Source organism: Salvia hispanica, chromosome 5, assembly GCF_023119035.1.
Source record: "Salvia hispanica cultivar TCC Black 2014 chromosome 5, UniMelb_Shisp_WGS_1.0, whole genome shotgun sequence".
In the NCBI taxonomy this organism is placed as follows: domain Eukaryota; kingdom Viridiplantae; phylum Streptophyta; class Magnoliopsida; order Lamiales; family Lamiaceae; genus Salvia; species Salvia hispanica.
Window position 1 is genome coordinate 1,361,495 of NC_062969.1, and position 27,536 is coordinate 1,389,030.

The following is a 27,536-nucleotide window of genomic DNA, read 5'->3' on the forward strand; positions in this document are numbered from 1 at the left end:
AGACCCAACAAACTCCACCTTGACTGCATCCATGAACCATCTCCACCTTCATCTAAGTACCCTCATCTTCGAGCAATCAAGTTAACCAAGTCTAAGCAATGCTCAAGCTTGGCACTTGGTAGAGCCTTTGTCATCATATCTGCTGCGTTTTCTGATGTGTGAACCTTTCTCACAGTCACCACACCTTTTCCAATCTCATCTCTCACAAAGTGCAGCTTTATATCAATATGCTTACTTCTCTCGTGAAAGGTTTGATGCTTGGCCAAACTTATAGCGCTGTTGTTGTCACAAAGTATTGTCACTGCCTCTTGAACCACCCCAAAGTCTCCCAATATCCCCTTCAACCATTTGGCCTCTTTGACTGCCTCTGCCATAGAAATATACTCTGCTTCGGTTGTGGAGAGGGCAACCACTGATTGAAGATTGGACTTCCAACTAATGGCAGTCCCAAAAAGCTTGAATATATATGCAGACTGAGACTTTCTACTATCAATGTTGGCTGCATAGTCTGCATCACAATACCCAATAAGACCATCTTCACCATCCTTTGTGCAAAACAACAACCCAAGATCCTGTGTGCCCACTAGATACTTCATTATCCACTTCAGAGCTTGCCAATGTTCGTTACCTAGATCAGCCATAAATCTGCTAGTCAAACTGATAGCATGTGACAAGTCAGGCCTTGTACACAACATCATGTACATTATACTCCCTACAATGCTTGCATAAGGGATCTTAGACATCTGTTTCCTTTCCATCTCAGATGATGGCTTCTGACTGGTAGAAAGCTTGAAATGTTGGCTTGTTGGAGTTGATACCTTCCTTGAATCGATCATCTGGAATTTGCCAACATCTTCTTGATGTAGCTGTGTTGTACCAGCCACAACTTTCTAGCACTTCTCTCTCTAATGATATCCATGCCTAGAATTCTTTTGGCATTCCCCAGATCCTTCATTTCAAAACCTTCTTCCAAATCTCTCTTTACTCAATTGATTTCAGCCTTGCTTGGTCCTGCCACAAGCATATCATCTACATAAAGTAGCAAGTAGGCAACAACAGTACCCCCCTTGTATCTTATATATACACAGTTGTCAAAGGCTGATTTTCTGAACCCCATTATTTCCATCTGCTTGTCAAAAGTCAGATACCATTGCCTGCTGCTCTGTTTGAGCCCATATAGGCTCCTTTTTAAACAACAAACCTTATCTTCATCTCTTGGCTTAATAAAACCTTGTGGCTGCTCCATGTATATAGTCTCTTCCAACTCACCATGCAAGAAGGCTGTCTTGACATCCAATTGTTGAAGCTCCCAGTTGTTCTTGGCCACAAGTGCAAGTAGGATTCGGATAGAACTGTGTTTAACTACAGGTGAGAAGACTTCAGTGTAGTCAACACCTTCCTCTTGAGTGAAACCTCTTGCAACTAGCCTTGCCTTGAATCTGACATTATCATTTTCAGAAGCCTCCACCTTCTTCTTGTAAATCCACTTACAAGATATTGGCCTCTGCTGAATCTGTGACCTCAAAACAAGAACCCAGGTCTTATTCTTCAATAAGGAATCTATTTCCTCATTCATGGCCTTTATCCACTTATGCTTATCTTTGCTTCCTATGGCCTCTTTGTATGTACTAGGCTCAGAAATCTCCAACTCCTCAGCAACACATAGAGCATAGTAGACAAAATCAGCATCCATGTATCTAGCAGGTGGCCTAATGTCCCTTCTTGTCCTGTCCTTGACCAGCAAATAGTCACTGAGATTCCCAGCACCTGATGGGTCTTGGTCTGATTCAGACAAATCTGCAGGTCCATTAGGTTCTGGTTCCTCACTTTCCTCTCCTGAGAGGATATCTTCTTCCACTTGAGCAGATGGTTCATTACCCTGGTTCCGAGAATCATGGTGCTCAAAATCAACTTCTGAATTTGTTGGAGGTTGCTGAAATCTTTCATTCTGATCAGCAGTCTTGTATGGCATTGTTGACTCATCAAATACCACATCTCTGCTAATTATAATCTTTTGATTTCCAGGCTCGGTGCTCCATAGTCTATAGCCTTTTACTCCATCTTGATAACCCAAGAAAATGCACTTTAGAGCCCTTGGCTCCAATTTCCCCTGTCTGATATGGGCAAAAGCCCTGCAACCAAAGATCTTCAGTTTCTGATACCCACCAAGGTTTCCATACCACCTGTTGTCTGGTGTGTCATGAGCTATGGCTGAACTCGGACACTTGTTGATTAGCTTAGCTGCAGTTGATACAGCCTCTGCCCAAAACTTCTTGGGTACACCTGCAGTGAGCATCATGCACCTCACCCTCTCGAGAAGGGTCCTGTTCATACGCTCTGCAGTCCCATTTTGTTGAGGATTGCCTGGTGCGGTTCTGTGCCTTTTAATACCCTTCACCTTGCAGAAAGAATCAAATTCCTTTGATAGAAATTCTAAGCCATTATCTATCCTTAAGCACTTTAGACCATAGCCTTTCTCAACCTCAACAGCCTTGCACCATGTCTTGAACCTATCAAAAGTTTCCGATTTCTCTTTTAAGATCCATACCCAGACTTTTCTGCTGAAATCATCAATGATGCTCAAGAAATATCTTCCACCCCCTGTGGACTTCTCAGAACTTGGTCCCCAGAGATCACTATGGCAATAGTCAAGGGGCTTGGTGGAGGTGTGCTTGCCAGAGCCATAAGGCAGCTTCTTTCCCTTTCCTAGCAAACAAGACTCACACATTTTAACAGTTTCTTGATCACTGAACTTGAAAATGCCCTTCTTAACAAGCTCCTTTAAGCCCTTCTCTCCTACATGGCCAAGCCTCTTATGCCACAAAGCCATACCAGAATCCTCAGAGAAACAAGAATTCCCAACAACAACATCAGCATCAAGATAATACAATCTATTTCTTCTAGAGGCCATCATAACAATAGTGCCCCCAGACAATACTTTCATACATCCACCAGAAACAACAAATGAATACCCTTTCAAATCCAGCATGCCCAGAGATACAAGGTTCCTTTTAATACTAGGTATAAACCTCACACCAGTCAACACCTTCACTGATCCATCATGCACTTTAAAACGAATATTACCAATCCCTTTAATAGTACATACCTGATTGTTGCCTAGCAACACTGTCCCATCAGCATCAGTGAGGTCTTCAAACCAATCCTTGTGCGAGCATATGTGGAATGAGCACCCGGAGTCCATGATCCAGGAGTCTGATATCTGCTTCTCAGCCACATTCATAACATGGGCTGGCTCCAATTCCGCTGTACAATCGGCAGTGTTCTGATCATTATTGGACTCAGCTTGTCTCTTCTTCCATGCGAAGCAATTCTTCTTGAGATGGCCGGGCTTTTGACACCAGTGGCATTTTCTTGTCTCCTTACTTTCATCCCCAGACTTTTGATTAGAGTGTTGGGGCTTGAAACCTTGATTCTCCTTTCCCTTTGATTGCTTCTTGTGCTTGAATTTCTTCACAATGAGGGCCTCTGGAGCCTGATCAGAGCTTACATTACCAGAGGTCTTCTGCAGCTCCTTGGCCTTCAAAACGCATTGAACTTCATCAAGGGTGATGGCCTTCTCTCTCCCATATAACATAGCATCCTTTAAGTGATCGTAAGATTTTGGGAGAGCATTGAGAAGCAAGATGGCCTTGTCTTCGTCTTCAATCTTGACATCTATGTTTTCAAGGTCATCGATGGCCTTGTTGAATTCATCGAGTTGCTCTCCCACCGGCTTAGATTCAAGAAACCGATAGGAGTATAGGCGCTGCTTCATATAAAGGCGATTCGCGAGAGACTTCGTCATGTATAGTGTCTCTAGCTTCGCCCAGACGCCCATCGCGGTAGTCTCCTTCGCGACTTCTCGAAGGACTTTACCTCCAAGGCAGAGAACAATGGCGCTGTGCGCCTTTTCCCAGATCTCTCGCTTCTTCGCCGCAACCTTCTCATCTTGATGAACGAGAATCTTGATTCGATCAAATGTAAACGACACAAAGAATTAACGTGGTTCGATCCACAAAAGGATCTACATCCACGGACGAAGGATGGGACGATTTTATTCCACAAACACAATCAAAGAACAAATTACAACAGCTCACAATTCCTCAAGCTAACTACTCAATCGAAGAACACAGCTCGATTGTGAAAACTCACTTAGCTAACTAATCTTGAATTGTAACTGAGATACAGAGAAGAACTACTCTAGAAACCCCTAATTTCACAGATTATATACCGTAGGAGAAAAGGGGGAAAACTCTCTAAACTGATGTAACTAAATGAGCTGCTCAGCTTACTTCAACAAACTCTCTGACTTGGGCCCTAAGTCTGGGCTTGTTGCTATGGGCCGAAGAAATTGGATCAGTCACTCTAGACCCAACAAACTCCACCTTGACTGCATCCATGAACCATCTCCACCTTCATCTAAGTACCCTCATCTTCGAGCAATCAAGTTAACCAAGTCTAAGCAATGCTCAAGCTTGGCACTTGGTAGAGCCTTTGTCATCATATCTGCTGCGTTTTCTGATGTGTGAACCTTTCTCACAGTCACCACACCTTTTCCAATCTCATCTCTCACAAAGTGCAGCTTTATATCAATATGCTTACTTCTCTCGTGAAAGGTTTGATGCTTGGCCAAACTTATAGCGCTGTTGTTGTCACAAAGTATTGTCACTGCCTCTTGAACCACCCCAAAGTCTCCCAATATCCCCTTCAACCATTTGGCCTCTTTGACTGCCTCTGCCATAGAAATATACTCTGCTTCGGTTGTGGAGAGGGCAACCACTGATTGAAGATTGGACTTCCAACTAATGGCAGTCCCAAAAAGCTTGAATATATATGCAGACTGAGACTTTCTACTATCAATGTTGGCTGCATAGTCTGCATCACAATACCCAATAAGACCATCTTCACCATCCTTTGTGCAAAACAACAACCCAAGATCCTGTGTGCCCACTAGATACTTCATTATCCACTTCAGAGCTTGCCAATGTTCGTTACCTAGATCAGCCATAAATCTGCTAGTCAAACTGATAGCATGTGACAAGTCAGGCCTTGTACACAACATCATGTACATTATACTCCCTACAATGCTTGCATAAGGGATCTTAGACATCTGTTTCCTTTCCATCTCAGATGATGGCTTCTGACTGGTAGAAAGCTTGAAATGTTGGCTTGTTGGAGTTGATACCTTCCTTGAATCGATCATCTGGAATTTTGCCAACATCTTCTTGATGTAGCTGTGTTGTACCAGCCACAACTTTCTAGCACTTCTCTCTCTAATGATATCCATGCCTAGAATTCTTTTGGCATTCCCCAGATCCTTCATTTCAAAACCTTCTTCCAAATCTCTCTTTACTCAATTGATTTCAGCCTTGCTTGGTCCTGCCACAAGCATATCATCTACATAAAGTAGCAAGTAGGCAACAACAGTACCCCCCTTGTATCTTATATATACACAGTTGTCAAAGGCTGATTTTCTGAACCCCATTATTTCCATCTGCTTGTCAAAAGTCAGATACCATTGCCTGCTGCTCTGTTTGAGCCCATATAGGCTCCTTTTTAAACAACAAACCTTATCTTCATCTCTTGGCTTAATAAAACCTTGTGGCTGCTCCATGTATATAGTCTCTTCCAACTCACCATGCAAGAAGGCTGTCTTGACATCCAATTGTTGAAGCTCCCAGTTGTTCTTGGCCACAAGTGCAAGTAGGATTCGGATAGAACTGTGTTTAACTACAGGTGAGAAGACTTCAGTGTAGTCAACACCTTCCTCTTGAGTGAAACCTCTTGCAACTAGCCTTGCCTTGAATCTGACATTATCATTTTCAGAAGCCTCCACCTTCTTCTTGTAAATCCACTTACAAGATATTGGCCTCTGCTGAATCTGTGACCTCAAAACAAGAACCCAGGTCTTATTCTTCAATAAGGAATCTATTTCCTCATTCATGGCCTTTATCCACTTATGCTTATCTTTGCTTCCTATGGCCTCTTTGTATGTACTAGGCTCAGAAATCTCCAACTCCTCAGCAACACATAGAGCATAGTAGACAAAATCAGCATCCATGTATCTAGCAGGTGGCCTAATGTCCCTTCTTGTCCTGTCCTTGACCAGCAAATAGTCACTGAGATTCCCAGCACCTGATGGGTCTTGGTCTGATTCAGACAAATCTGCAGGTCCATTAGGTTCTGGTTCCTCACTTTCCTCTCCTGAGAGGATATCTTCTTCCACTTGAGCAGATGGTTCATTACCCTGGTTCCGAGAATCATGGTGCTCAAAATCAACTTCTGAATTTGTTGGAGGTTGCTGAAATCTTTCATTCTGATCAGCAGTCTTGTATGGCATTGTTGACTCATCAAATACCACATCTCTGCTAATTATAATCTTTTGATTTCCAGGCTCGGTGCTCTATAGTCTATAGCCTTTTACTCCATCTTGATAACCCAAGAAAATGCACTTTAGAGCCCTTGGCTCCAATTTCCCCTGTCTGATATGGGCAAAAGCCCTGCAACCAAAGATCTTCAGTTTCTGATACCCACCAAGGTTTCCATACCACCTGTTGTCTGGTGTGTCATGAGCTATGGCTGAACTCGGACACTTGTTGATTAGCTTAGCTGCAGTTGATACAGCCTCTGCCCAAAACTTCTTGGGTACACCTGCAGTGAGCATCATGCACCTCACCCTCTCGAGAAGGGTCCTGTTCATACGCTCTGCAGTCCCATTTTGTTGAGGATTGCCTGGTGCGGTTCTGTGCCTTTTAATACCCTTCACCTTGCAGAAAGAATCAAATTCCTTTGATAGAAATTCTAAGCCATTATCTGTCCTTAAGCACTTTAGACCATAGCCTTTCTCAACCTCAACAGCCTTGCACCATGTCTTGAACCTATCAAAAGTTTCCGATTTCTCTTTTAAGATCCATACCCAGACTTTTCTGCTGAAATCATCAATGATGCTCAAGAAATATCTTCCACCCCCTGTGGACTTCTCAGAACTTGGTCCCCAGAGATCACTATGGCAATAGTCAAGGGGCTTGGTGGAGGTGTGCTTGCCAGAGCCATAAGGCAGCTTCTTTCCCTTTCCTAGCAAACAAGACTCACACATTTTAACAGTTTCTTGATCACTGAACTTGAAAATGCCCTTCTTAACAAGCTCCTTTAAGCCCTTCTCTCCTACATGGCCAAGCCTCTTATGCCACAAAGCCATACCAGAATCCTCAGAGAAACAAGAATTCCCAACAACAACATCAGCATCAAGATAATACAATCTATTTCTTCTAGAGGCCATCATAACAATAGTGCCCCCAGACAATACTTTCATACATCCACCAGAAACAACAAATGAATACCCTTTCAAATCCAGCATGCCCAGAGATACAAGGTTCCTTTTAATACTAGGTATAAACCTCACACCAGTCAACACCTTCACTGATCCATCATGCACTTTAAAACGAATATTACCAATCCCTTTAATAGTACATACCTGATTGTTGCCTAGCAACACTGTCCCATCAGCATCAGTGAGGTCTTCAAACCAATCCTTGTGCGAGCATATGTGGAATGAGCACCCGGAGTCCATGATCCAGGAGTCTGATATCTGCTTCTCAGCCACATTCATAACATGGGCTGGCTCCAATTCCGCTGTACAATCGGCAGTGTTCTGATCATTATTGGACTCAGCTTGTCTCTTCTTCCATGCGAAGCAATTCTTCTTGAGATGGCCGGGCTTTTGACACCAGTGGCATTTTCTTGTCTCCTTACTTTCATCCCCAGACTTTTGATTAGAGTGTTGGGGCTTGAAACCTTGATTCTCCTTTCCCTTTGATTGCTTCTTGTGCTTGAATTTCTTCACAATGAGGGCCTCTGGAGCCTGATCAGAGCTTACATTACCAGAGGTCTTCTGCAGCTCCTTGGCCTTCAAAACGCATTGAACTTCATCAAGGGTGATGGCCTTCTCTCTCCCATATAACATAGCATCCTTTAAGTGATCGTAAGATTTTGGGAGAGCATTGAGAAGCAAGATGGCCTTGTCTTCGTCTTCAATCTTGACATCTATGTTTTCAAGGTCATCGATGGCCTTGTTGAATTCATCGAGTTGCTCTCCCACCGGCTTAGATTCAAGAAACCGATAGGAGTATAGGCGCTGCTTCATATAAAGGCGATTCGCGAGAGACTTCGTCATGTATAGTGTCTCTAGCTTCGCCCAGACGCCCATCGCGGTAGTCTCCTTCGCGACTTCTCGAAGGACTTTACCTCCAAGGCAGAGAACAATGGCGCTGTGCGCCTTTTCCCAGATCTCTCGCTTCTTCGCCGCAACCTTCTCATCTACTCCTTCCTCGATCACCGGCGATTTCGATTTGATTGCATCGGCTAACCCTTGTTGGATTAGCAAGGCCTTCATCTTGATGCGCCAGAGCCCAAAATCGTTGTGACCCGTAAACTTTTCAGCTTCCATTCTTGGCATCGTCATCGTTCCCACAGACGGCGCCAATTTGATGAACGAGAATCTTGATTCGATCAAATGTAAACGACACAAAGAATTAACGTGGTTCGATCCACAAAAGGATCTACATCCACGGACGAAGGATGGGACGATTTTATTCCACAAACACAATCAAAGAACAAATTACAACAGCTCACAATTCCTCAAGCTAACTACTCAATCGAAGAACACAGCTCGATTGTGAAAACTCACTTAGCTAACTAATCTTGAATTGTAACTGAGATACAGAGAAGAACTACTCTAGAAACCCCTAATTTCACAGATTATATACCGTAGGAGAAAAGGGGGAAAACTCTCTAAACTGATGTAACTAAATGAGCTGCTCAGCTTACTTCAACAAACTCTCTGACTTGGGCCCTAAGTCTGGGCTTGTTGCTATGGGCCGAAGAAATTGGATCAGTCACTCTAGACCCAACAAAAGCCGTTGCCAACAACGGAGAAGCTTTGGTTGGAGGCACAATACAAAGTAATGTTGAGATCGTCGTAGCAAAGAGGAAATCGGTGCTCAAACTTGAGGTCCATGGAAATGGAGGTGTTACTATTGCTACTATTAGGGTATGATGAGAAGTTATTGGAATCTTTTAAAATGTGTAGTTGTTTTATATAGAATTGAGGCTCAACTTCCACTTTATATAGTAATACTAAGCATAATATACTGACGGCTACTGCGAGTGCAAGTAAAATTGGATCAAAGCAAAAGAATACTCTGATAAATTCTCGAATTAGGCGAATACCGCCGTGATTTGTCACTGACGTCCAGCGATGCGACCAACGATGAATAGCGCGTTGCATGTAGATTTTTACGAGCATGAATTCGAAGGAACTAGACACCCTAGATCTGAATCTCAACATACGATTAACGAGATCTAAGACGTACGAACGACGAAATTTAGGGAGAAATTTTGAGTAAAAACTCGAATGGTTAGGAGGGAAATGTGAGTAGAAATCTGGTGACAAGCAATGGAAAAAATAAGGATATTTATAGGCGAAATGAATGTTAATCCTATTTAGAAAATATAACATAAATATTAGTAATTGTAATAGATAATTATATTTTGTGTATTAATTAATGTATTATTGTGTTATTTTAACAATAGATAATTAAATAATGAAAATAAATAAAAAATTCAGCATCGGCTTATTTAAATTTTTGGTTCCCGTAATGTATAAATGTTTCGTATATCATGAAAGATAAAAACCAGTAATCAAATTATATAATTGAGGTAATACTCCTTCCGTCCCACAAAGATTGTCTTACTTTGACCAGACATGAGTTTTAAGAAATATAATGAAAAGTTAGTTGAAAAAGTTAATGGAACGTAGGTCCTACTTTTATATGAGTATTAGTTTTATAATAAAATGTGAATTGAATGAGTTAGTGGAATATGAGGTCCACTACCAAAAATGATAAAAAGTGAAATGAGACAGATTTTGTGGGACGGACATAAATGGAAAAATAGGACAATCTTTGTGGGACGGAGGGAGTAAAACATAAAATGGTTTCAATATATTTCTAGAATATTATGAAAATTTAGTTTGAAATTTAAAGGACTCTTTCATATAAATTTTGATTGTAGTTATCACCATAATCTATATTAATCTTGTGAATATTGGATTAATACTACTAGTATATTATTTTGGCTAAGATTATTCAATTAAATTTAATATTCACAATTTAAATTATCTATATCTAAAATAACCCAATAATACATCAATTAATACAGTAACTAATATAGATAATTAAAGAAATATTTATTACAGTATTTTCTAAATATGATTAACAGTAAGGTTGTGTTATTGCCAATTGCCGTCGGTATCTTGATGCTTGCAGCTATCAAACAAGCCAGCTCTATGGTGATGCCTCAAATCCACGTGCAACAATTACACATTCGAGAAGATTCCATTAAAATCGGCCTCGAATTCAGTAGGCATAGAGTCCCTTCTCCCGTCCGTTACAACGATGTCAACATTACTTTGTATCATGCCTCCTCGGACCAAGTGGCCGGCCAGAGCGTCATCCCGGGATTCAACATGGGTTGGGACGAGAAGACGGTCCATCGGGAGGCAGTGGTGGCGGCTCGTGGGCTTCCATGGGAAGATGCGCTGCGGAAGATTGGTGACGGGTCAACGGTGGATTTGAGGGTGGCGTTGACCACCAAGTATAGGACGGATGACTATGACGACTGCTGCTGTTGTACGGTGAAGAAGGCGATGGCGGTGGCGGCCGACTTTCGGGTTGATGGCTTCGGCAAAGCTTTAGTTATCAATTTATCTTGTAATTCTATCCGCTTTGGTCGTTTTAAGGTGTTTTTATGAATGGAATTATGAGTTTTAAGGTGCTTTGTGAATGGAATTATGAATCATTTAGGATTAAATGCATGTATGTTTTACTCGGATTGTCGGATTGTATTTGTTTGGATTAAAATTTTAGGGTTCTAAACCTATAAATTTAGCTGACTATTCAGGATGACTCGGAAATTCCGGGATGCATTTTACTTAATGATGTACTATTATTCTCTTTGATGAAAAATGATTGAAAATATATAATTCTATAATTCCCTCGCTAAATAAGTACACTATAATAAATTAATCTTTTAAGGACGTAAAATTAAAGACGCAATCACTTGCGTTATAAATTTATCTTTCATGGACCTCAAACTCCCACTCGTTTAGAAAATATAACATAATTGTGTTGACCGGCTTGATGCAAAACACTCTCTCCGTCCCTTTAGTCTCGATGTATTTTCTTCTTGTAATTATATTTTGTGTGTTAATTAATGTATTATTGTGTTATTTTAGCAATAGATAATTAGAGGGTGCGTTAAAATGATAATTTTTCTTAAATTGTTAACTTGCTAATTCATTAACATAGTATATTAAAAATGTCAACACATATTCGTGTTGACATTTAAATATCAATATCAACATAATGTATTAAAATGTCAACTTAAGTTTATGTTGACATTTCAGTATCATCGTGTTGACATTTTTAATACTCCCTCTGTCTACGAAATGTTGTCCAAGTTTGACTTGGCACGTGTTTTAAGAAATGTAAAGAAAAGTGACTGGAAAAAGTCAGTGGAACGTAGATCCCACATTTATATTAATAGTGGCGGATATACATTGGTATAGAGGGGTACGAGTGTACACCCAAACAACGTATGAGTAGTGTGGTCCAGTGGTAGATTGCCTTTCCATCCGGGAGACACGAGATTTCAGACACTATTTATTCTTTTCGGTGTTATATTTCATGAATGGTTTTTATTTTCTTTGTATTCTTCTCTCTTTTTATTTTCTACTAATCTATTTAATTATTCTTTTTTCTCCTTTTGATTTACTATAATACTATCTCTTGTAGTATAATATTTTCACTAATGTAATAATTTTATCTTCTCGTTTCTTGTACATCCAAAATATCTAATGTATTTAATTTTCTCTTATAAAATATTATTTGATTCTCTATAATACATTTTTTTGTCTTTATTATTTCTTGATCACTTGTAAACATTTTAATGCATTTTTAAAATTTCTGCTCATTCTAATCGATTTAAATTTGTATCATTTCTACTACTTTTTAGAGACAGACTAAAACTTTGCTTATATAATTGAAATAATTTTTGCAAAAATAATATATATTGCAAAAGTTGAAATAAATCATCCATAAAATATAAATATATAAGAACTTCCATTTTTATAGTATATAATTAAGTATATTAAAAATACAGATATAAATTGTGATTAAAAGATCAAATGAATTTTGAAAGTCTAAATTAATATAACTATTTATCGTACCCCAAATCCAAAATCCAGGATCCGCCACTATTTATATATATTTTTTATAATAGAATATGAGTGTAATAAGTTTGTTAAAAATGAGGTTCATTTAACAAAATGGTAAAAAAGCAAAGTGGACAACATTTCGCGGACGAACCGAAATGGAAAAACTAGAAAACATTTCACGGACAGAGGGAGTACATTGCATTGATGAGTTAAAGTTAGCAACGGATCACACTCCTTAGATAATTAAATAATGAAAATAAAAAAATTTCAGCATCGTCTTATTTAAAATTTTGGTTCCGGTAACGTATAAAAAAGTTTCTTATATCATGAATGATAAAAATAGTAACCAAATTATACAATTGAGGTAATCCAGAAAATTATGAAAATTTAGTTTGAAATTTAAAGGATTCATTCATATAACTTTGATTGTAATTATATCACATAATCTATATTAATCTTGTGAATATTGGATTAATACTATATTATTTTGGCAATTAAATTTGATATTCATAATTTAAATTATCTATATCTAAAACAACACAAAAATACATCAATAAATACAGTAACTAATATAGATAATTACAGAAATATTTGTTACAGTATTTTCTAAATAGGATTAACAGTAAGGTTTGTTATTCGTAACATATTAATAATTAAAGAAATGTAGGAGTACTAATAAATCATAGAAATCATGGTAATATCAAATCACATCACGCTTGATGCACTCGAATACTACTTTATTGATGGAAACACCAATGACTCTATTTAAAAATTAAGACTCATTCCGTTTTTTTTTTTCATAATTGTCACCTAATATTTACTCACATTTTCCTTATAAGTTTTGTTATTTGTAGCATAGTATCAAATACCAACCTCATTATGGTGATTGCAAAGACTAATTATTTGATATTCATGATCTTGCTGATGATATTGTCATTTATCCTATGTTCAATCATCACAACACTTTTCACGATAGACGAACCTCAATTCTACATACACCAACTACATGTTCGAGAAGATTCTACCAACTCCTCGAACCCTAGTAGTAATACCTCGATTTTCATGGACTTCGAATTCAAGAGAAGTATAGCCTTTACCCCCCTTCGTTACAACGATGTCGACATTATTTTGTCTTGTGGCTCCATTTATGAAAACGTTGGAGACTCGTTCCGATATTTCTACGAAGCTGTCGGCTACAGCGTCGTCCCTGGATTCGACACGGGCAAGAAGAAGTCAGTCCATCCGGAGGCGGTGGTGGTGCCTCGTGGGCCGCCGTGGGAAGATGCACTGCGGAAGATTGCGGACGGTTCACCGGTTTATGTAAGGGTGGAGTTGATCCCCAAGCATATGAAGACGGCGGCGGGAGCGCGCTTGCGTATTGATCGCTCCGGCAAGGTTTCTAAGGAGCCGGTGAAACTCGATTCTGGTGATTTGACTGATAGAGTGTATTGTATCATATTCGATTCTTGTCTAATTATATTCGTAGAAATTTTTATTAATATGCTATTTTATCTTGTAATAAGTTTATGATTTGCGTTTTGGTTTCATTCAAATTATGGTGAATAAATTGAAGATCGACATTTTATTTATTCATTCAATTCATTATGATAGTGATTTTTAAATAATTTTGCTTATTATTTTGGAGTTGAAGTAGTTAGGATTGATCTTGTTGTAATTTGTGATTTATACTCCGCGAATAGGAGTCCCGTTTTTAAATAATTTTGCTTATTATTTTTGGAGTTGAAGTAGTTGGCCGGAGTCCCGTTATTATTTTGTGATTATTCAATTAAATTTGATATTCATATTTAAATTATCTATATCTAAAATAACACAATAATACATCAATTAATACAGTAACTATGACAAGAAAATGCATCAACACTAAAGGGATTGAGGGAGTGCATTTCATTACGCCACTCAACAATATTTATTATATTTTCTAAATAGGATTAACAGAAGGTTTGTTATTCGTAACATATTAAAGAAATGTAATAATAAATCATAGAGATCATAGATCTTGTAATTGGTATATGTTCGGGCAATCGGGCATAACTTTGTTTACAATATCGAAATTTACATTTCGGGTGTGTAGATAAATAGTTTAGCTTATTATTTTGGAATTAAAGTAGTTAGGATCGATCTTGTTGTAATTTGTGATTTACTTTTTGTTTATGACAGTTATTGTCCGATGTCGCGTAAATATGGATTACAAATAAATTATATATAACATTAAATATTTTAATAAAATAATACATTGTATATTATTTTTTGTAAGTTTCATCATCGCCTTATTTAAATTTTTAGTTCCAGTATTGTATACAAGTTTCAAATATCACGAAATTCGAATGATAAAAAATAGTAGTAACCAAATTATACAATTGAGGAAATAAAACATAAAAATGTTTCAATACATTTCCAGAAAATTAGGAAAATTTAGTTTGAAATTAAAAGGATTCTTTCATATAAATTCTGGTTGTAATTATTACATAAATCTATTAATCTTGTGAATATTGGATGGATACTGTTATTTTGGCTAAGATGTTTATATAAAGATTTTCATAATTTAAATTATCTAGATCTAAAATAACACAATAATATATTAGTTAATACAAAAAATATAATTATGACAAGAAAAGGCTCCATTAACTAACGGGACAGAGGGAGTATATTATTTTATACCCGTCAACAATATTTATGTTATATTTTCAAAATAGGGAAACTCATTTATGTTAATCTTATCTTAATTTAGGGACGCTTTCTTATGCGTCATAAATTGTTGTTATTTTAGTGCCTCCGTTTCAACGATGTTAAAATTACTTTGTCTTATTTATGCCTCCAACCAAAGCTTCTCCGTCATCGGCTACTGCATCAACTCTTATAAATAAACATAATAAAGAACATAGACTTTCCCTTAAAGTTGCATAAAAAAAGTAGCAAAAGATAAATCAAAAGGAGCAACAATGAAACTCTAGCTACTCATAACAAACTCAATTATATCAAACGTAACCAAAGTCGTAGTAGTGATGAATGATGATGATGATGTTATTGAGTTAAAGAAGGATTCTTGAATGGATTCTTCTTCTCCCTTCTCTTTCTCAGCTCATTCAATTTTCCCCCTTTTGCCTTTTTTCGTCTATGAGAGAATTTTAATAACGGCTTCCAAAAATTGCATAAGATTACCTAATTACTGTATTTTTAAATGTTTACTCAATTAATTTAATTTGAACTTTAGGACATTATTCAATCTACAAGATATAATCTGTTACTCCCTCCGTCCCAAGGAAGATGACCCCTTCCTTGGGCAGCACGGGATTTTATGCAACTTTATTTTGTGTGTTAAGTGGAGAGAGTAAAGTAAGAAAGATGGAATAAAGTAGAGATAAAGGGATTTCCATTTTAAGTAATGGGACATCTTAATTGGGACAAACCAAAAAGGAAAGTGAATCATCTTCAATGGGACGGAGGGAGTACAATTTACAAACATTGGTAAGTTTTATGTCTCTTTGACATGTGATAGAATCTTAAATAGAATTGTGTATTTTAATGTAATACATTAATTTGTTATAAGACACATTTTTTCCTAATTAATTAATTATTAATCAATTATTGTATTAATTGGAATGATTGGACGTTTCCAAATTGGTCTTCAATTAGTCATAATAAATGTTGCCTAATTTAACTAGTCCTTAATTGGCATAACTAAAAGTTATTGCAGTAAGTAAAAGGAATATTTCATCCCTATTAATAATAAGGTAAATGGGTATATATATAATTATGATTGCTATTAATTATGTCATTGATTTTACTATAATTATTTTATAGTGTAAGCATGATTAAATAGGCATTACCGATTGACTTAGGAATTATATATTTCCTATTAATGTGATAGGAGTCATACCAATACAAAGAAGCGTATCTATTAATAATTTTAAATAGCCATTTTGATGGAAAGAGTATTAATGTTTGGTAATTATGGTTTGTCCACTCTCTGCCTATAAATACAAGTGTGGTGATCCCATCGAAACACACATTATAGAGAACACATAAACAAGGGAAAGAGAGAGAAACTAATCCTTGGAACTAGAGTTGCCCCACTATACTGGAAAATGTTTTTCAAGGAAATCGTTTCCGCTATGGATCGCTAAGGTATATTTTGATACTATTGTGTTTATACTTTTACTTGAAATACAAGTTGTCAGGGCAATCGTTTCCGCTATGGATCGCCAAGGTATATTTTAATCCTATTGTGTTTATAGTTTTACGTGAAATACATGTTGTTCGAAGGTCTTGCTTATTTATATTCAATTATGTTCTATCTTGAATATATGAATAACAAGTAATTTCCTAACAACATTTTCCCCGTAAGTTTTGTTATTCGTAACATATATAGCTAAAAAAATGAACTTATATTTTAAGATTATTAATCATAGATATCATGGTATATCAAATCATATCACGCCTGATGCACGGAATACTAATTGAAGGACTGTATTGATGATAACACTATTGACTCAATTTAAACATCAAGACTCATTCCGTTTTTTTTTATAATTGTCACCTAATATTTATAACTCACATTTTCCTTCTAAGTTCTGTTATTTGTAGAATAGTGTTAGATCTTGTAATTGGTATATGTTCAAGCATAACTTTGTCTACAATATGGAAATTTACATTTCAGGTGTGTAGGTTTCCACCCTTCTTTTCTAGCTCTGTGTTGCGCAGTCTTCGTTACATGTCAGTGATGGACGAGGATCGTACCAGCCTCAATACGGCGAGTACAAGTGATAATTTATTTAAATTCATGTTCCGGTTGTTCATATTGTCAAGTATCCTAGGTATAACCATCATTCCACTTTTCTGGGAAAGCGAACCTCAATTCTACCTACACCAACTACATGTTCGAGAAGATTCTATTAACTTCTCAAACCCTAATAGTAATACCTCCATTTTGATGGACATCGAGTTCAAGAGGAGTATGGCCATTACCCCCCTTCGTTACAACGATGTCAACATTACTCTGTCTTGTGCCTCCCTTTATGAAAACTATACAGGCATCCTCCAAAATTTCTACGAAGCTGTCGGCTACTACGTCGTCCCTGGATTCGACACGGGCAAGAAGAAGACAGTCCATCGGGAGGCGGTGGTGGTGCCTCGTGGGCCGCTGTGGGAAGATGCGCTGCGGAAGATTGCGAACGGGTCAATGGTGCATGTGAAGGTGGATTTGAGCCCCAAGCATATGAAGACTTCCGCGGCCGCGGAAGCGATTTTGCATATTGATCGCTTCGGCATGGTGTCTAAGAAGCCGATACAACTCTATTCTGGTAAGACGAAAAGAGTGAAGGATCTTCTTTTAGGCTTTTTACTTGTGATAGCCGTAGGATTTTTATTAATTAGGAGTCTGTATTGTGGACGTTCAAAATCAAATATATATGATTATAGTTATAGCTATAATTACAATTATGATTATGATTATAATTATAATTATGTTTATGATTATAATTATAACATTATAATTATGATTTTGATTATGGATTTAATTATGGTAATGACTGTTATGTGATTTGGCTTATGATTTTGGAATTAAAGTAGTAGTTAGGATCGATCTTGTTGTAATTTTTGATTTATTAATTTACGTGAATTTCAGAATAGAATTTTTTGATTTTAGTTTATTACAGTTAATATTCGATGTCTCGTAAATATGGATTTTAAATAAATTAGATTACATAAAATTCAGTATTTTAATGAAACAATATCATTATATTTAAAAATAAAAAAATCATCATTGCCTTATTTAAATTTTTAGTTCCGGTACAGTATACAAGTTTTGTATATCACGAAAGTCGAATGATAAAAAATAGTATCCAAATTATACAATTGAGGAAGTAAGACATAAAAATGTTCAATACATTTATAGAAAATTATGAAATTTTAGTTTGAAATTTAAAGGATTCTTTCACATAAATTTTGATTGTAATTATTATATAATCTATTTTAATCTTCTGAATATTGGATGAATGTTGTTATTTTTGCTAACAATGTTTTATATAATTTTGATTTCCATAATTTGTTCAATACACAATATTTATGTTATATTTTCAAAATAGGAACACTCATTTAGCCTATAAATATCCTTTTTCTTCATAATTTGTCACCAGATTTTTACTCACATCCCCCTCCCTAAGTTTCGTTATTTGTAGCATAGTGTTAGTTATTCATATATGTTCGGGCATAACTTTGTCCAAATTTTAAGTCTCGTCATGGTGCCTGCGAACATTCTTGGTTGTGTGTTGCGCATTCTTCGTTGTAAGTCGGATCGTATCAGTCTCATCATGGTGCTTGCGAACATTACACTAACTACATATTCGAGAAGATTCCATTAACTCCTCAGAGGCTCAAACCCTAATACCTCCATTTTCATTAACCTCGAATTCAAGATACTTATAGCCATTTGGCTCCTCACCACAACCAAAAAAAAAATAATTGTTAAGGGCATTTTTAATAAGTACGCTAATTTGTATTTCTAAATATATACCACCAACGCTTCAAAAAACGTCATGTTGGTGTCCCAACTAAAATTAAAAGATGTAATGGAAGCATAGGGACGCTTTCTTGTGCGTCCTAAATTGTAGTTAAGTTTTTTGTAGTGCTTCCATTTTAGCGATATCAAAATTACTTTGTCGTATTTAAGCCTCCAACCAAAGCTCATCGGCTACTGCATCAACCCTTATAAATAAACATGATAAAGAACATATATTTAGGTAATTTTTGGTTATATAATTCCAAAATAGGCTAGTGTGGAGATGCTACACATATGATCAAGATCAGAGCTAGTTCAAGAGCTCTTTGGTTAGGCCGTTAGTTTGTTGCTTGTAAACGGTTGTAACTAATTCGGTGTGACTCTCATACACCCGAGCTCGATTATAAGTGTGATAGATGTAGCTCATTAGGTTGTTGTTCAAGTTGTATACTCTCCACCATTTGTAAAGTTCGATCTATTGAATAAAGAAGATCCTCTTCCACTATTCTTTTTGTCATCTTCATTCTAACTCTCACGTACTCTCTGATATTCAACACAGAAAATTATGAAAATTTAGTTTGACATTTAAACGATTCTTTCATATAAATTTTGAGTGTAATATGTTACCAGTGTTTTAAAAACCGGACCGGACCGGCAGGTCCGACCGGTTCACCCGCGAACCGTTGCCTTGTCCTCTCCGATTCACACTATAAAACCGTTCGTCAATTGGACCGGATGAGCCGGGTGGTTCGACCGGAAACCGGAAATCGGTCCGACCGGTCAGAGTAAATTTTCCTCAGTTTTTCCTCCTTCCAGCAACTCCTTCACGGCTCTCACGACGCTGCCGGACTGCACCTCCTGCCGGCGTGTGCCCACTCCTCCTTCGTGGCTCCTACTATATTGCTCTGCTGCACTCTACTGCACCGCTTCCAGCGGCTTTGCAGTCCCACTCTGTTTCAAACTTTGGATAAGTTCTTTACATTTCAAAATCCTTACGTTTCTTGATTCAATCCGGATCACCTAATGCATTCCCTAATTTATCTCCTACTCCAATCCTCACATACATATTATATTATAGTGGAGTCCACTCTCATGCATGTGAGGAGTGGAATAGGAGATGAATTAGGGAACTCATTAGATGATCCGGATTGTGATTGATTTTGGAGAGTGGAGAGTACGAGTAATGGAGTAATTTGAATAGCCTTTATAGGCTTATTGCCTCTGCTATTGTGAATTAGAATAGGTTGCATTGGGTATTGCAAAAAGTTTTTTGGAATTTGAGCAAATGGATATGCGTGTGAATTGGAATATCAATTAAGTACTACTACTAGTTTCACGCTTTAAGGATACAAATTAATTAAATTGTAATGAGGCTTAGCTAGAATAACAAAGTTAATGTATCTAAAGATTTTTTTAACTAAATAGAGTGTCTTGACCCTTAAGTTCATGAAATGTCTACTATAATAATGTAGATTGCCAAAATAATAGGGATATTACGCATATTATAGTTTTATTAGTAAAAATGGACAATTTTAGAGATAAACTATCAAGTTTGGTGATTCGGGCTGTCTCGTAACTTCAAAAATTAGTCGAAAAAATTATACAGTTTGGATTTGTTAGTAATCATCACATGACAAAAATCTAGTTGTCCTAGTGTAATTTATTGTTGATGCTTGTAACTAATGACGTTGTTTTTTTAAAGTTGTCGTCATTGTTTAATTCAGCGCCAGCGATGCCCTTGTATGCCTTTTCAACTATTATATCAGATATAAATTTGCGAAAAGTTTTTGTTGTGAGATACTTGCTATAAATCTAAATTTTATAATTTTTACGGTAATTTTTAAATTGCATAGTTGACTATAAATTAGTCAATTTTGTGAGTTTTCTTACTATGAATCTTTAATAAAATATACTCCCTCTGTCCCATTAGCAATGCAAAGTTTTCATTTTTAGGTTGTCCCACTAAAAATGAAACGTTTCCTAAAATGGAAACATAACTCTCTCTATTTTTCTTTCTCTCTTACTTTACTCTCTCTTCATTAACTCACAAAAAAACACTGCATAAAATTTGGTGCCAAAAACCAAATGTTTCATATTTATTGGAACGAATGAATTATTTTTTTTAAATGTATATATGTTCATAGCTTCAAATAATTCATTTTCTATATAAGGTGACATGATTGATGAACTAGTTTAGAGTATAGTAGATTAGGTAGCTTTGCACGCCAAATTTCCATTCCCATATTCACAAACTGACATTTACTTCTTTTGATGCAAAAATAAAATAAAATCACCAGAAACCATCATTATTTATTGTGTAATAGTAGTCCCCTATTCAAAAAAATTTAACACAATAATAGATATTCAATCACTGCTTCTTTTAGTAGCGTGTTGGAGTAGAGAGAATACAAATGTAACAATTCACAACGTCACAAACTTAGCTCTCTCAAAGGCAAGTTCTTTCAGTAGCTCCGGCGAATTCTCCGGTTCCGACAGCCATTGCAGCAGCATTCCGGTGGTATCTCTTTCTCTCTCTCTGGTCAACATATCTCAGTTCCATTTTTTCAAAACTTTCTTTGACTTACATAGCAAGTTTGTTCATAGTCTTATTTATACATTTCAATAGATAATTTTTGCCAAATTTTAATGACATACAAAAAAAATTAAATGACTGTATTATGCTGAAAAACATTGCAGGGGAGGGATTGGTGGAGTACTTGCTGTAAATCTAGATCCAAATTCATGTTAATTTCTGAAATTTAGTCTTACTTAGTGGATTTTTGTATTTAGGTTTTTTTGTCAAATTATGGATGAATCTCTAGGTTGGGTGTCAATGTGGTATCGATTTCTATTGATTCAGCATCATGAAACTCTCAATTTTGGAATTTGATTACATAAATATTTTATTTTTTGTTATTTTTTCAAAAATAAAATTAGTGTGTCAATTAATTAAACAATCAATGCTGACGAGCTCCAACGGTTGTCTTAACAGATTTAGAATTCAAAGAAATTTATGGTGGAATCGAGAAAAATAAAAGAATGGCCCAATTTCACCTCCAAATGTTATAGAAAGGAAAAAAAAAATGTGTTTTCTTCCATTTTCAAGTATCCACACCACTGAGATAAGTGTTTTCATGAATGAAATGGAATCATGAATCATGTTCATCTTTTATCTAGGAAGATTCAAGTGCAGTATATCTTTTTTTATATGAGTGAAAGGTGATCCTTTATTTGGTGCATAAAGATTTGATTTTTATTTCCTACTAAATTAGATTCCTTTGTACTAATATGCAGACTTGTGAAGAAGCTAAGGAGGCATTCTTCCGTGGTATTTCTGGGCGAACGAGATACAACAGAGACGCGTGCATAGGGGTGTATCCTTTGAGCTCTGCTAGTACAACAAAGAGGAAGAGACAAGAGACGCCAACTCCAAGTGTTGGAGGGCAAAGAAAAACACCAGGTACTTTGATAAAGATGTGCTATCATATAGGTGTATAAAACTTTTAATGGTTAATTGTTTGTTTATAAGACAAAAAAAAAAGTTGTATAAGCTCATGTTGATTCATTAGTATTTACTTCCATATATATGCATGCTTTTAAAATTTAATGGAAACTTGATGTTTGCTTTCTGTAGTGAGCAGAGATGAAGCTATGAATTATGAACAGGTTGGAATTGAGAGAATCAGTGAACCAGATTTTAAGAAGAGGAAAATACTTTCAAAGAATGGATCCTCAACCAGTAAGCAACAAGATGAAGGTATTGCTACCACTATAAATAAATCAGTAGAGATCAAAATGAGTTGATTGCTCTTCGTTTCCTTTTCTGGTCAACTTGTGATGGAAGATTTTTTGCTAATACTAAAATTGTTTTGCTTTCAGAGTTATGCAGCATGCTTGCAAATGATGTATTGGGAAATGGACAATTTCCTACGGACAATGAAAGATATACTCTTCCACTGAAGGTCAGATTTGAAGATGAGGTACCCAAACCGGTGGAGAAAACAGAGTATGAGATGGAGATGGACAACTTATTTAACGTTCTAGACTGTAGTTCGGCTTTGGGTAAAGCGCAACCCCTTGACTACCCCAAGGTTAGTCTATCTTGGGCATTACTTGCTGAAAATTGAATCTCTATTTTAAGTCAGTGAAATAATAACACAATTTAACCATAATAGAGGGATCCATTTCAAGATTCAAAAATAGTTGTAGTGTAGAATTGAGTTCCTTCACTATTCTAGCACCTGACTTTATTAAGTTGATTGTGGCTGAGATATCTGAAAATTAATCTATATCGTACACATACTTTTATTTTGAATCATATAGAATATGGCTTAACATAATTTTCATTGGGTTGCAGGATAACTTAGAAAATGAAAATCCTCCTCGTGTTGAGTCTCTTCACGAGGAGGATTTTCATTTTCTAAGTTATCCTGCAACCCATGAAAATTATGTTAAGCCATACTCTATATGATTCAAAATAAAAGTATGTGTACGATATAGATTAATTTTCAGATATCTCAGCCACAATCAACTTAATGAAGTCAGGTGTTAGAATAGTGAAGGAACTCAGTTCTACACTACAACTATTTTTGAATCTTGAAATGGATCCCTCTATTATGGTTAAATTGTGTTATTATTTCACTGACTTAAAATAGAGATCCAATTTTCAGCAAGTAATGCCAAGCATATGAAGACGAAGACGGCGGCGGATGCGATCTTCGAAATTGATCGCTTCGGCATGGTGTCTAAGAAGCCAATAGAATTCGATTTGACTAAAAGATGGTACTACCTCTGTCCCTGAAAATTTGATACAATTTACCATTTCGGTCCGTCCCTGAAAATTTGATACACTTCACTTTTACCATTTTTGGTAGTGGACTCCATATTCCACTAACTCATTCCTACTCACATTTTATTATAAAACTAATACTTTAAAAGTAGGACCCACATCCCACCAACTTTTTCAACTCACTTTCCATTATATTTCTTAAAACCCGTGTCGGGTCAAAGTGTAGCAAATTTTGGGGGACGGAGGTAGTATTTTATATTTCTAGGTTTTTTAATTTTGATAGTCGTAGAATTTTTATTTCTGTGGAGTCTGGGCTGTTAACTTTCAGACTTAAGAATCATATAATTATAATTATGGTAGTGATTTTTAAATAATTTATGATTTATTAATTTACGTGAATTTGAGAATGGAATTTATTGATTTTTGTTTATTACAATTATTATCCGATGTCACGCAAATATGGATTTCAAATAAATCATATATAAAATTAAATATTTTAATGAAATTATTTTTGAAAAAATTCCATCGTTGCCTTATTTAAATTTTTAGTTCAAGTACTGTATACTCCCTCGTCTCGTTAGAAATGAAACATTTTCCTTTTTGGATTGTCACGTTAAAAATGAAATGTTTCTAAAAATGTAAACAACACTCTCTCTACTTTTCCTTCTCACTTACTTTACGCTCTTTTCATTTACTCACAAAACAACACTACATAAAATCTCTCGCCGAAAACCAAATATTTTATATTTAATGGGACGGAGGGAGTACAAGTTTCATATATCACGAAAGATAAAAAATAGTAATCAAATTATATAATTGAGGAAACAAAAGATAAAAATGTTTCAATACATTTCCAGAAAATTATGAAAACTTAGTTTGAAATTTAAAGGATTGCAATTATTACATAATCTTGTGAATATTGGATTAATACTATACTCATATGGTTAAGATTATTTAATTAAATTTGATATTCATAATTTAAATTATCTATATCTAAAATAACACAATAATATTAATTATGACAAGATCAACACTAATGGGACGGAGGAGGAAGTACTATATGACATTATGCTAGTCAACAAAATTTAGTAATGCAATATTTCTAAATAGGATTAACACTCATTTCGCCTATACACCCTTTTTTTCATAACTTGTACCCTGATTTTTACTAACATTTTCCCCATAAGTTTTGTTATTCGTAACATATATAGCTAAAAAAATTGTAATTTTATTTTAATTAAGATTATTAATCATAGATATCATGTTATATTAAATCACGTCACGCTTGTCGCTGGATGCACGCGAATACTAATTGAGCTATCTATGACCTTAATAACTAAATCTATGGCACTAATGGCGCTATTTAAACATTAAGCCTCATCCCCCCTATATAAATTTACTTTACTTTTTTCATAATTGTCACCTGATATTTTGTTATGTGTAGCATAGTGTTAGATATACAATAACAAAATTTACATTTAGGGTGTGTAGGTTTCCACCCTTGTTTTCACTGTATTGCGCAGTCTTCGTTGCAAGTTACTGATTGGCGAGGACCGTATGAGCCTCATTATGTTGAGTACAAGGGCTTTAAATATTTTCATCTTCGTGCAATTGCTAGGCATATTTTTATGTATCCTACTTCCAATCATCATAATAATTTTCTGGATAAACGAACCTCAATATTACATACACCAACTACACGTTCGAGAAGATTCTAGTAACTCCTCAAACCCTAATAGTAATACCTCCATTTTCATGGACCTCGAATTCAAGAGACGTACGGCCATTAACCCCCTTCGTTACAACGATGTCAACATTACTTTGTCTCGTGCCTCAATTTATGAAGTCCCTAGAGGCTTCCTCCAAATATTCTACGACGTTAAGGGTGGATTTGATCCCCAAGCATATGGAGACGGCGGCGGCGGCGGATGCGGTCTTTGGTATTGATCGGTTAGGCAAGGTTTCTAAGAAGCCGATTGCACTCCAATGTGGTGTGAGTGATAGAGTGGGTTATGTTCTTTTAGCTCTTTGTCTTGTGATACTCTTCGAGTTTTTATTTATGTACTGTGTAATTTTGTGATATACTTCATGAAACAAAATTTTTATTTATGTACTCCCTCCGTTCCATAGTAATAGAGTCATTTTGCCATTTTGGTACGTTCCATAGTAAAAGAGTAATTTTCCTTTTAGGTAAAAGTCAACACATTTTTCGACACCTATTTTACTCTCTCTTACTTTTTCCTCTCTTCATCTCTCTACCTTTTTCGTTTTTCACTTTATTCTACCTTTACTTAACTCACCTAGCACAATTTTTCTTAATCTCCGTGCCGAAAAGAAACGCCTACATTACTATGGAACGGAGGGAGTACTGTGTAATTTTGTCTAAGAAGCAAAAGTAATTTTGGTGATCATTCCACTTTTTTTTTTTTTTTTCTTTTTCTCTCTTTTATTTTTCTTAAGAGACGGAGCTATGAAATACGGAGTATATGAAACAAAACACGACAACGGGATAATATTTACGTTGTTCGATAACTAAGGACCTACGTTCACGTTACAAGAGATGTCGCACAATTTTATTAATCTTGCTATTCGTTCGTACAATATACAAAGACGATACACAAAGTGATCAAAGAATAGACATCTAAACTTCTTGATCACTCTTTTGGAACTTAGAAAATTCGAAAAAATATGCAACACAAATATGTTTATATTAATCTTTTCTAGTAAGGATACTATCAGGCCAAGAATTAACCTAATTAGATGAAATTTATGAAGTTTAGAGAAGATGCAATATTCGAAACCCTAATTAATTTGAGTTGTAGGATTTGCAAAATTAAAGAATTCAACAATGAATGAGAAGAATAAATTATCTTATTTCTCAATTAATTGACTCGATCTATGGAATTCTAGAATTTCTAGAATTCCGACCCTATGCGGTTCGACTCTCTTGATACGACTCGGGAAAGAACCGACAAAGAAAACCCGAGAAGATTACATAATATACTACTACACTATTTATCGTCTAGCATATTCTCTAGTAGCTCCGCATCGAAGAGAAATAATTCCTCGTCGTCGTTAGGCTATACCGGAAGAAACATCTCCGTTGTCCGACACTCCGGAAGCTTGCTAATCCCGGCCAACGGCAGCTGCGCACCGGATTTCTTGTTGTTCTTCTTGACGGTCTTGGTGATCTTGCACACGACGAGATCGGCCGCGTTTGGTACGCCGCTTGACCTAATTAGATCATCGCTGAGGGAAAATTCATGCATGGTCCAACGGCCGAAATTGGCCTCCGAGCCCGGGTGCTTGAAGGCCAGCATCTTGGACTGGCCGATGATTTGGCCGTTCTTGGAATCTTGGATCATCTCGGGGCCCGTTTGGCCCTGCCAAGTCCCGGTCCCCGCCCCTCGGGAAACCCTCTTCGAGTTTGAAACCCTCGTGAGCAACGTGAAGGCGTAGATTGTGTACTTGATGGCGCCCTTCTCCTCCAACCTCGAGTGCCAACGCGACTCCACGTCATAGAAAACCACCCACGGATCCGACGATGGGCCGTAGATTTCCTTCACCGGAATGTCATTCCACGGAAGCTCCTCTTGCTTCACCCACGGATAAAGGTATCCATTGATCAAATCTTCGCCGCTCGGATTGAACTCAAATCCCTTAACTAACATGTCTTCTAATTCTCTCTATTTCTCTCAACTCTCTAATGTGTTGTGGATCAAAAATAGTTCTATGATGTCTATATATATAGGTAGTTTGCTTGTTACCGTATACGTACAACCTTTTATTTGTTATACATTTATATAAGAATATAGTATGTACGCAATTTTTCAGGAGTTTTATATATTTTTTATCCAATTCAAGAGTGTTTAGGTCTTAAGGTTATGGAAACTAAATCTGATTTTGTAACTAATTTAACTGATGATATCTAAATTCCGTATCTATTACTTTTAATA

At 36.3% G+C, this 27,536-nt stretch overlaps 5 protein-coding genes across 5 annotated transcripts in view; 2 read left to right on the forward strand and 3 right to left on the reverse strand.

Annotated features, from left to right (window-relative positions):
* LOC125188183 overlaps positions 1–52 on the reverse strand; it is a 609-nt gene extending 557 nt beyond the window's left edge. The window contains exon 1 of the mRNA XM_048084940.1: positions 19–52. Within this exon, the coding sequence (XP_047940897.1) occupies positions 19–52 (34 nt within the window). The remainder of the gene's footprint in view (positions 1–18) is intronic.
* A 10-nt stretch (positions 53–62) lies between these two features.
* Positions 63–836, reverse strand: LOC125188185 (secreted RxLR effector protein 161-like). Its single transcript, XM_048084942.1, has one exon. It carries the CDS (start codon positions 834–836, stop codon positions 63–65), a length of 774 nt encoding a protein of 257 aa, XP_047940899.1.
* A 9,431-nt stretch (positions 837–10,267) lies between these two features.
* LOC125188190 lies at positions 10,268–10,810 on the forward strand. Its single transcript, XM_048084950.1, has one exon. It carries the CDS (start codon positions 10,268–10,270, stop codon positions 10,808–10,810), a length of 543 nt encoding a protein of 180 aa, XP_047940907.1.
* Positions 10,811–13,336: 2,526 nt separating this feature from the next.
* LOC125188191 lies at positions 13,337–23,622 on the forward strand. Its single transcript, XM_048084951.1, has 7 exons — positions 13,337–13,700; positions 17,326–17,595; positions 21,176–21,309; positions 22,086–22,251; positions 22,426–22,548; positions 22,671–22,882; positions 23,462–23,622. Exons 1-7 carry the CDS (start codon positions 13,337–13,339, stop codon positions 23,480–23,482), a joined length of 1,290 nt encoding a protein of 429 aa, XP_047940908.1. The 3' UTR covers positions 23,483–23,622.
* Positions 23,623–26,660: 3,038 nt separating this feature from the next.
* Positions 26,661–27,251, reverse strand: LOC125188192 (NAC domain-containing protein 78-like). The gene has a single exon (XM_048084952.1). It carries the CDS (start codon positions 27,249–27,251, stop codon positions 26,661–26,663), a length of 591 nt encoding a protein of 196 aa, XP_047940909.1.
* Between the last annotated feature and the right edge of the window lie 285 nt (positions 27,252–27,536).

Coding starts and splice junctions, on each gene's coding strand:
- LOC125188185 (XM_048084942.1), bottom strand. CDS start 836: ATGATCGATTCAAGGAAGGTATCAACTCCAACAAGCCAACATTTCAAG.
- LOC125188190 (XM_048084950.1), top strand. CDS start 10,268: ATGATTAACAGTAAGGTTGTGTTATTGCCAATTGCCGTCGGTATCTTG.
- LOC125188191 (XM_048084951.1), top strand. CDS start 13,337: ATGGACTTCGAATTCAAGAGAAGTATAGCCTTTACCCCCCTTCGTTAC. Junction 21,310..22,085: donor ATTGCAGCAGCATTCCGGTG/GTATCTCTTTCT, acceptor ACTAATATGCAG/ACTTGTGAAGAAGCTAAGGA. Junction 22,883..23,461: donor AACCCCTTGACTACCCCAAG/GTTAGTCTATCT, acceptor TCCAATTTTCAG/CAAGTAATGCCAAGCATATG.
- LOC125188192 (XM_048084952.1), bottom strand. CDS start 27,251: ATGTTAGTTAAGGGATTTGAGTTCAATCCGAGCGGCGAAGATTTGATC.